The sequence below is a fragment of the Syngnathus scovelli genome, chromosome 5 (assembly GCF_024217435.2).
Source record: "Syngnathus scovelli strain Florida chromosome 5, RoL_Ssco_1.2, whole genome shotgun sequence".
Taxonomy (NCBI): domain Eukaryota; kingdom Metazoa; phylum Chordata; class Actinopteri; order Syngnathiformes; family Syngnathidae; genus Syngnathus; species Syngnathus scovelli.
The window spans coordinates 12478700-12488103 of record NC_090851.1 but is presented as its reverse complement, the minus strand read 5'-3'; the positions used below and the strand labels follow the sequence as shown (position 1 = coordinate 12488103).

General features: G+C 40.2%; 1 protein-coding gene across 4 annotated transcripts; it reads right to left on the bottom strand.

Moving 5' to 3' along the window:
* Positions 1-149: 149 nt before the first annotated feature.
* On the bottom strand, positions 150-8966 carry ccdc40 (coiled-coil domain 40 molecular ruler complex subunit). 4 transcript variants are annotated; one of them, XM_049720111.2, is made up of 24 exons: positions 8917-8966; positions 8663-8721; positions 8246-8379; positions 8096-8156; positions 7892-8007; positions 7727-7787; positions 7537-7643; positions 7151-7235; positions 6963-7072; positions 6675-6758; positions 6332-6551; positions 5860-6017; positions 5393-5515; positions 4954-5075; positions 4342-4585; positions 4071-4253; positions 3228-3473; positions 2768-2981; positions 2497-2666; positions 2333-2424; positions 2138-2252; positions 811-999; positions 680-727; positions 150-481 (listed from the first exon to the last, which is right to left on the bottom strand). In XM_049720111.2, the coding sequence occupies exons 3-24, from the start codon at positions 8372-8374 to the stop codon at positions 245-247; spliced, it is 3114 nt and encodes a 1037-aa protein (XP_049576068.1). In that variant the 5' UTR covers positions 8375-8379; positions 8663-8721; positions 8917-8966; the 3' UTR covers positions 150-244. The 4 variants fall into 4 exon arrangements, with proteins under 4 accessions (XP_049576068.1, XP_049576070.1, XP_049576069.1 ...); XM_049720112.2 differs by lacking the exon at positions 8917-8966 and having other exon boundaries at positions 343-481; positions 867-999; positions 8663-8841; XM_068650588.1 differs by lacking the exon at positions 8917-8966 and having other exon boundaries at positions 374-481; positions 680-741; positions 8663-8841.
* Positions 8967-9404: the final 438 nt, after the last annotated feature.

Genomic DNA, 9404 nt, shown 5'->3' with positions numbered 1-9404 from the left:
GGAAAGCCATAAGCCGTACCTCGCTGAACCCTGAGTGTGCGCCCTTACAAAAAAAAAAAAACCCATTAAGGCCGTGAGCAAACCGTCGCTAACCTCCACTGCTCAGTTGTAGCTGTAGCTTGGAACACCTAACCACAATCCACAGAAAGTGTTTCTATAAATCATGTTTTTATTATTGGTTTACAATAGTTTAAGATATAAATATTCATCAACCCCTCATTCTCCTGTAGTACTGTTGTTCATTTTATTCCACTCTGTTGGTGCCTCCTTCTTCAAGGTCTGTAAATTCTGACAGTGACCGCAACACCTTCCAGAGTGCTCCCTGGTACTTTGGCATTTCCACCCAGACACGGTGGATTATATTGTTGATCATATGTAATCGCTCTGTCTCACCCTGCAGAGCAGCTTCAAGTGAAGTAGTGGTTGATGGAGTGCCATCAATCATCTCCTGAATTTTCTTGGCCTTGTTCTGAAATTCCTCCTGTGATGGACAATTGTACACAATCATATTAAAGCTGACAGGACCAGAAATCTTTCACTTCCATCTTATAATGTAGAAAATGGATTCAATATTAGAACAATCCAGTCTTTATGAACAGTGAAAACAAAACATTGTAATTTCAGTTTAGAAATAATCTGAATAATTTACGAGAAACAAGGGATGCTCTGACTGATTTACCTGACCCTCTTGAAGCTCTCTGATCTCCTGGTCATACTCTTTCACCAACTGAAATATTTAAACTATACGTTAGGTAGTTAGTTGTACAATGGCCCTCAATGTATACAATGTAGTATTCCTCAATTCACCACCTTGTTTGTATCTTTGATCTTTCGCCGCAAGCCATTATTCATCAGATTAAGCTCACCCTTGACGGTGGGCTTTTGAGTACTACGGGCCATGACCTCGTTGCGCTCAATGATGTAACCCCTCCTTTCCACAACTGCTACACTGTCTCGTAGTAGCTGCTCACGCTGCTTCATCAGCAAACTGAGCCAACGCTGTAATAATAAACACATCCACGGTACAGTACTCCACAAACAAGCATCTCAACATTTGGAATCCATGTTAGCAAATCCTAGTAAATTTTAGCAAACACTGTGGCCAAAACAAACATTTAGAAGTTGAACTCTGAATATTAATTTTTATTAAGACTTTTCTGGGCATTTTTTTATTCCTACATTTTCCCGCCTGGACAAACTAGTGAGGGGATCAGTAAAGTATCTCTCGCTATCCATCCATCCATCCATCCATCCATCCATCCATCCATCCATCCATCCATCCATCCATCCATCCATCCATCCATCCATCCATCCATCCATCCATCCATCCATCCATCCATCCATCCATCCATCCATCCATCCATCCATCCATCCATCCATCCATCCATCCATCCATCCATCCATCCATCCATCCATCCATCCATCCATCACGATGTGAGCCGCGACAAAAATGACTGCATGTTCTTATGGAGCCGTCTTTAAAAGAGGCCTCTGAGCTGCACGTGAATATTTACAAGTGGTCAAAGTCATACATGACAAATACACAAACAACAATAAAAGAACACATGAAAATAATTCTGATGCATTGGGTTTATGTTGCGCTTTTCTGTAGAAACCAATACTCAAAGGCTCACAGATGTTGCATCACATAAATGTTCACGCATACGCATTCTGGTGGTGGTTGCGTAGAGTAGCCACAAGTTCCTTGGGGCAGGCTGACAGAAGCGTGGCAACAGTTCCACGCCTACTGCTCTTCCGACCACCATTCATACACCAGTGTGAGTGGCACTGAAGGCAAGGATGGGGAAATGTCTCGCCAAAAGACACAACGACCAAAGACTCAGGTGGAGTGGGAATCAAACAGCGCACCCTCTGGTTATTGCCCGATTCCTCTACTGCTGAAGAACAGATGCCCAAATGATTGCGAATGTATTTGTGTATTAGAAAAATGTGATATATATATATTTGTAGATCTCAAAAACACGCAATAATCACGGATGTGTTTGTGACCTGCCCTAACCACACTGCAACTCCACTTGTTTATATGGAATATATAAGACACTGGGACAAGTGAGAATTTTGAAACTTGACACACCTTGATGATTACACATCTCTCAGAAGAAGAAAGTGTCTGTACCTCCATACGGTGAACATCATCCCTCATTATTTGGACTTCTTCTTGACCCTCTTGTACAACTAAACGTGTCTCTTTCATAACGTGCGTCTTCTTTTCCCACAGCATAATCTGACGCCTGTCACATCAAACTCAGCCTTAGTTGCATGCATTGTTGACTAGGGCAAAATAGGAATTGATATTGAACAAACAACTGACTCAGCTTCCACCAGACTGCTGATAATTCTCTCTTTTTCCTCCTGGGTCTTCTCCAGTTTGGCCTCCATCTCTATAGACTGCCATTCCGCCTCCTAAACATTATGTTAGGTTACATAAGAATCCAGCAACAATATGTTAGAAGAGACTGAGAAGTAAGGGTATACTCTGAGTTTGTGAAGGAATTCAGTCTCCATCACAGAATTCTCCTGCTCCAAAGCAAGGCGCAGCTGTGAGTTCTTGCTCAGAAGAGTATTGAGCTTTAGCAAATCTCTTTGCAGCATCTTTTTGCTCTTCTCCACCTCATTTTCCTCACGGTGCAAGACTTCAAGCTGGCCTGGAAGCAAGCATGCCAACTCGGGGATTATGTTTGGCGAATATCTATAGCTGTGTATCTGACAATTTACAAGTCTTTGCTTCATTGAAGATGTAACATACATTCCAGGTAAAGCTTCTTCTGACAGATCACAGTGTACTTTGCCTGCAGTGTGTTATATTCCTTGTTGTGTGACTGAATCTCCAGGGTTATTCCTATAAGTGTTCCTTGATGCTTTAGCCACATCTGTTGATCATTCTTCATTTTCTGTGCTAATGCCTCAATCTGATTCTTTATCGCTTCTACCTTGATTTGCAGCGGACTGAGGTCTTCATGCTGAAAACACGTGCACACACACGTCGTTACTGGATGGCAAAGATAAACTGTAACATGTAAGGTTGGTCAGGGAGAGTCCCAATCAATCTGTGGGCATCATCTGGGTTGTTATGACACATCAGATATGTTAGATCACATTCCAGAAAGTATGCAGATGTAAATATAAATATTTATGATGCTAAGAACTTGAATTCGATGCGAGGCTGAGCTATTTTTAATCATAAGGCGGTAAACAAGATTCCTTACCCCAGTTCGAGCCGCAATGAGCTCAATTTTCTTGTTGATGTTTGCAATGGTGGTCTGCTTCTGTGCGATGAGTGCATCAATCGATGAACTGTTAGTCTGGTTTGATGCGACCACCTTGTTGTACTTTCTTATTTCCTCATCAAGCTCCTTCTGCGTTCGGGTCAAATTTTCAAGTTTCTCGTTGATCACATTGCTTTCCAGGGCAGCCGCCATTACGGAACTCTCCAGCTGCCACAGCTGAAAGACCTAGATGACGAAAGGGAATCAAGAATAGAATACTGCCATTTTCCCCACTGCTTTTTGCATAACGAATATCAAATGACTCTGTGGGAAGGGGAAGTTCAAATCAAATAATGTCCTAGGCTAACTGTAATTCATTATTCCAAAGCTAATTTTCCAGCAGTTAGTGTCAAACATCAAGCTTTATTGTTTGGTCATGATATAGTGCACTGCCTATACTACTAAGAGAAAATCAATCACCAATCTCAAAATCTCACCAGTCAAAATCAGGAATCATATCTGTACATTTGTCAGTTAAAATGTCTTTTACTTTTAACTGCAGTTTTCTTTTGATACTTGTACACCTTTTTTATGTTGATGACAGCTTAAACCTAGATTGGAATAAACGATCAATTACATGATTTTTTCACAATAGTAACTATGAAACAAAAACGATGATGGAAGAATGGATTGTGTCTAATGTTATTTCTCTTTACAAGATTGACTTTGGTTAAACTGTACCCAAACAAGATTGATCAGCAAAAGATTGTGTTATGTAGACTTTCTAGTGGTACTTGGATATGAGACTTGATTATTGTTATGCTCGCTAGAAATTCAGTTTACCTTCTCTTTTTTGAGCGCGGCTTTTTTGTTAGTGAGTCGCTGATAATACTGAGCGGCCTTGTTGTCCATGAGCTTCTGCAGCATTTGAGTCATGATTGAATTCTCTATCTCCAGGTGACTGTTTTTACTTTTCTCCAACTTTCGTCTCTGATCAGTTGCATCATCTTGAAGGCCGTTATCCGTCTGAACAAGTAGAACCCATATACACATATAAATAATAATAATCTGTTTAATAGAATCACATCTGCAACCTTGGAAGTGGTCTGTCAACCTTAGTGAGTTCTTCGAGTGTCCGCTCCGTCTCCCCCAAAGCACGAAGGAAGATGCTGTATTGCTCCTGCAGAGCTTCATGCTGTGCCTGCTTCTGAGCAATCATCTTTTTTGTCACATCGCAGTCCATCTGTGCGCAGTTCAGCAACATGGTCAAAGTCTCACTTTTCTCTTGCAGTTCAGAGAGATATTTCTTGTTGCCATCAATCTCTCTGTCCATCACGATCACTTGATGCTCAGCGATGCTATGGGACACATGGCTAATGTGACTCTATTGACCCAACACAGCTATCATTTAATGTACTTTAGTTGCTGGGCATTAATATATAGCAGAGGAAATTTAAATGTAATTATTTCTTCATTGTGGCACTAATTCAAAGCAATGTCTGAACTAAATGCAAATTATAACAAGTGCAAATGTTGTGCAGAGAAATTGAAAACACTCGTGTAGTTCAGGAGATAAGGCTACACTTTTTCTCACGTACTATTTTAGAACTGGACTATAGAAATGAATCAATAACTGAAGCAATCTTCGCAAACTGTGTTCGAGATTCTCGTTTTCTTGCCTTATAAACCGGAACATGTAATTCCAGTGTTTGTAAAACATCCTTACTTTATAGCCTGCTGCAATGCTCCAAATTCCTCATCTTGCTTCCTCATATTAAGCAGGCTGCTGTTCCACTGCTGCAGCAACTGTTTTTGTGCCATCGCCAGAGACTCCATTTGCATTTCAGCCTGAACACACATTTGCATAAAGACAAAGGAGTTACTCCTTCACGGGAATAATGAAATTCCGTACATCTATCAAGCCATCCATTTTCTACACCGCCTGTCTTCATTAGGGTGAAAACATTTCCCTGCTGAGTAAAGGAGAGAAGCTGGAACACGCTGGAAAGGTCGCTGGACAGGTCGCTGGTCAGTCGCAGGGTTAATACAAGTCGCACATTCTCAGACTCACATTCACAATTACAGTGAATTAGCAGTCTTTGGCCAACCCTCAAAAGCATCTTTTGGGATGTTTGAGGATTGTGTTTATTATGTGCAGTACACACCTCAGAAAGAGCCTCTTTGGTTGCTTGTGTTGTCTCTGCCTGGGCATAGGTTTGGACCTCATATAGGTCCATCTGTTGTTTCAGTTTGTCCAATTCCGATGTGAGGCGCTCTACATACAAATCCTGTTGGTACAGCAATTTGTTAAATATAATCAGCATCTGTTGAATAATTCCTTTGAGCAATAAATAAAGCCTTTGTTAACTTAAAATAAATTGCTCCTCAAAATGAGATAGTTGGACCTCTATTGAAGTCATTGATTAGCAAAACTACTCCCCAAAGAAAGAAAGTTATTTCAAGCCTTGGTACAATCTAAGTGTCTTCTGATGGCCGAAATCTTACCCTTGACTTATTACTTCCACAAATTGTAATTAGAAAAACTATCTTGTATACCTGAACATACTGAAGGTCAAAAACCTTCATAGAACAGATTGTGGTCAAGTCCTCTGTATTTCATGAGCCAGTTTACCTGCTTGAGTTTCTGGTCTTCAACTTTTGATTTCTCCGTTGCGACTTTTTTTGTCATATTCTTTGTTGCTTTTACATTAGCTTGCAGATCTTCACTGATTTCTTGTGTGAATGTAACATGCAAATTAAGTTTTTCTAATTCGGTCTGCAGCTTGGATGCTATACAAAAAAAGAAACAGACATGTTAAAGTAGACTCTGACATTGATGTTCAATATCTGATACTTAAATGCACAAGAGAATATAGTTGAGTCCCACCATATTGTCTTGCATATTAGGGGTGGAACAGTTGACAAAATCCACGGTTCGGTTCGTATCTCGGTTTAGTGTTTACACTTCACGGTACATTTCCATATGCATTGACTCTTTAAAACTATCAATGATGTTTTCCATCAGTAGGTTAAAAGTGAAACTACATGTACACTGCATTATTATGAATTCATTCATTGTCATTGGATGGATGGGGGGGTCTCACCATTGGCCCTGGTCTTGGCGCTCTTGTCCTTAATGTTGGAATTGCGAGCCCTCATTGCCTTCAGTTCCTCTTGTGCTACTCTTTGTTTTTCTTCGCCCAAGAGCTTAGACTTTTGTTGGTCAGCTAGTCGAGCCTGGAGTCCTTTTAGCCTTTCCTGTTCCCTGAACACCTGTACATATAAGTCCTCTGTTTGGCCTGCTTCTATCCTCTCCAAGCCCACCTGGACAGATTGCACAAAGAGCAACATGATTAGACTTTTACCTGATTGTATGTGTGAGCAAGGGCAACACAGCAACTTAGATCTTGAAATTTTGGAATTAGGAAAAAAATACTAGTATCCCACTTCTTGTCTTAGTTGCATGGTAAGCCTTTCAAGTTCTTTGACGAGTTGATTCTTCAGTGCTGCTTGTTTCTTTGCCACCAAAGGCTGTCAAAAGATGAAACAAAATAATCTGAGCCGTTCTGGTTGATACACGGAATTCAATAACACGCTTTGCTATTATCATTGCTCTTTACATCTTACATACATCTGCTTCAATACTAGACAGTATGTGCAAATGTGTAACCAGCCGTTACAATATCTTATGTATCACCAATAATAATTGGGAAAAACGAAAGAAAAGCCACACACATGTTCAGCGTCAAGAACAAGAAATTCATCCTCGTCCTCATCTGTAAATGTCTCCCCATCCTCCTTTTCCTCGACTGTATTCATTAGGTGGGGTGGAAAATCTTCCTGCTCTGAAACAAAAAGAGGGAGGGGGACATTTAAGCCTTATCAATAGCCATAAAACCCAGTAGATTTTGTAATAAACAGACCAGAAAGTGTGTTCACAACAGGGTCTCCAGCACCACTGCTGTCTGGCTGTGAGCCCACATCAACTGGCTCAAATCCAGGCTGATCCTGTGAAAACAATGACAATGACAATTAATCTGGCAGTGATGTTTGTGGTGGTTTGGTTTAAAAATGAGTAAATAAAAAAAGAAGATATTCCAGCGTGTCCACACCTGTCCCTCAACGGTTTCAGCTGTTTCCTCCTCTAACATACGTACCTGATTCAAAGTGATCAGGATTGTTAGCGCTTGCAGATGAGCTGATCATTTGAATCAGATGTGTTAGATGAGGGAAACATTGAAAATGCAAAGGATATTGCCTTTTAAGGACTGGAGTTAGACATCTCAGGTATTTTGAAAGTCCCATTTACCTGAGGAAAAGGGGACACATTTGCAGTTTGGTCATTTTCATCCTGCTGTTCCATTTCTCCCTCTTTTGCCTCCATTCCATCCACATCCTCTAACTGTTCTACTGAGGCTGGTGAAATAGTAAAATTTCAAAACAATCAGATTTTGATTCCATTCTCATGTACAGTTGGTTGCATTATAATTCATGCTAACATGTAAGAAAATGGCTGTCTGGCTGCGAGTCAATATCAACAGGCTCAGGTCCAAGCTCATCCTGCGAAAACAGTGCCAGTAATTCTAATGGTGAGTTTGTGGTCATCATTTGTCTTAAGAATGGAATTTTTTTTTTTTTAATTTTTGACAGTACGATACATTTACCTGCGGAATAGGAGACACATTTGGTTCACCATCATTTGCAGCTTGGTCATTTCCATCCTGCTGCAAGGTTTGCCCCTCTTCTGCTTCTAACTGGCCTTCAGCTGTCTCAACTGAAGCTAGTGAAATAGAAAAGTTTCAAAACACTCAGATGACAATGTGATTACATCCTTCCATATAATTGGTTGGATTGCTATTTATGCTAACATGTAAGAAAATGGCTTTCTGGCTGTGAGTCCACATCAACCGGCTCAGATCCAGGCTCATTCTGTGAAAAAGAAAGTAACACGTTAAAAACAATGATTTCGCATTCATCATTTGAAACATGACGGTTTTTTGACAGTACCAGACTTTTACCTGAGGAAAAGGAGACTCATTTGGTTCACCGTCATTTGCAGCTTGCTCGTTTCCATCCTGCTGCTCATTTTGTCCCTCTTCTGCTTCCATGCCCCCCACGTCTTCTAACTGGTCTTCATCCCTGTCCATTGAAACTAATAAAATATTCAAAACAATCAGATGACAGTGTGATTAATAAATTCTCATGTACAGTCAGTTGTATTCATATTCAAGCCATAAGAAAATGGATGTATCCTGCATATGTTTTATAAAAGGTTAGGGTTAGGGTTAGAATTACAAAATGCAGAACTGACTGCCTTATTTTGAAACCACCGTGAAAATTCAAATTTCTATTAATTTTGTATGGTGACGTTAGGATAGTTATTATTTACGACAATTTAAGATAATTATCTAACGTCTAATTATTTTGTTACCTACCAGTGTATTTGTTGATGGTTCGGTTACAAAGTTCAAATTTCTAATCTTCTGACCTCGGGCTGCAATATTGTACAAAAGGCACACATTTAGGGAACATCATAAAGAGAGAGAGAGAGAGAGAGAGAGAGAGAGAGAGAGAGAGAGAGAGAGAGAGAGAGAGAGAGAGAGAGGGGGGGGGGGGTTCTTTGAACGCAAACCATTTTCCATTGTTTGATTATGACTGATGACTAATAGTAGCGTTACACATCACGCACCTACGCAGCTGCGCCATTGACGGGAGTTCGTACCACAAATCACACACAAGGCAACGCAACTCTTTGTCAATTGTGTCCTAATTCAACCGTGTATTCGTGCTTACGTGGGTTGTGAGATGAATTGAATTGAATTCCTTTATTGTCACGTTAACGCAGTGTTAGCTGTGAAAATTAGTTTGGCAGCTCCACATGGCATATCATGCACATACATATATATAACAGTATAAAGTACAGATAAAATGCAATACAAAAATAGAATAATAAACAATCAAGATGTTGCTCTTGCGTCTTCAAGTAATTTAGCCTTGCACACTGCTGATTGCCGTCATAGCAGTCATAGACATGATGTGTCGAGCAGTTGTTGTCTCGTAGGCTTGGCCCAAGAAATACGTTTTACATATCTCATCTCACAGGTAACCTCAGCCAAAACCTATTTATTGTTTTCAATTAATAATACTGCTCATACGTTGCAGAGCACATTTATAACA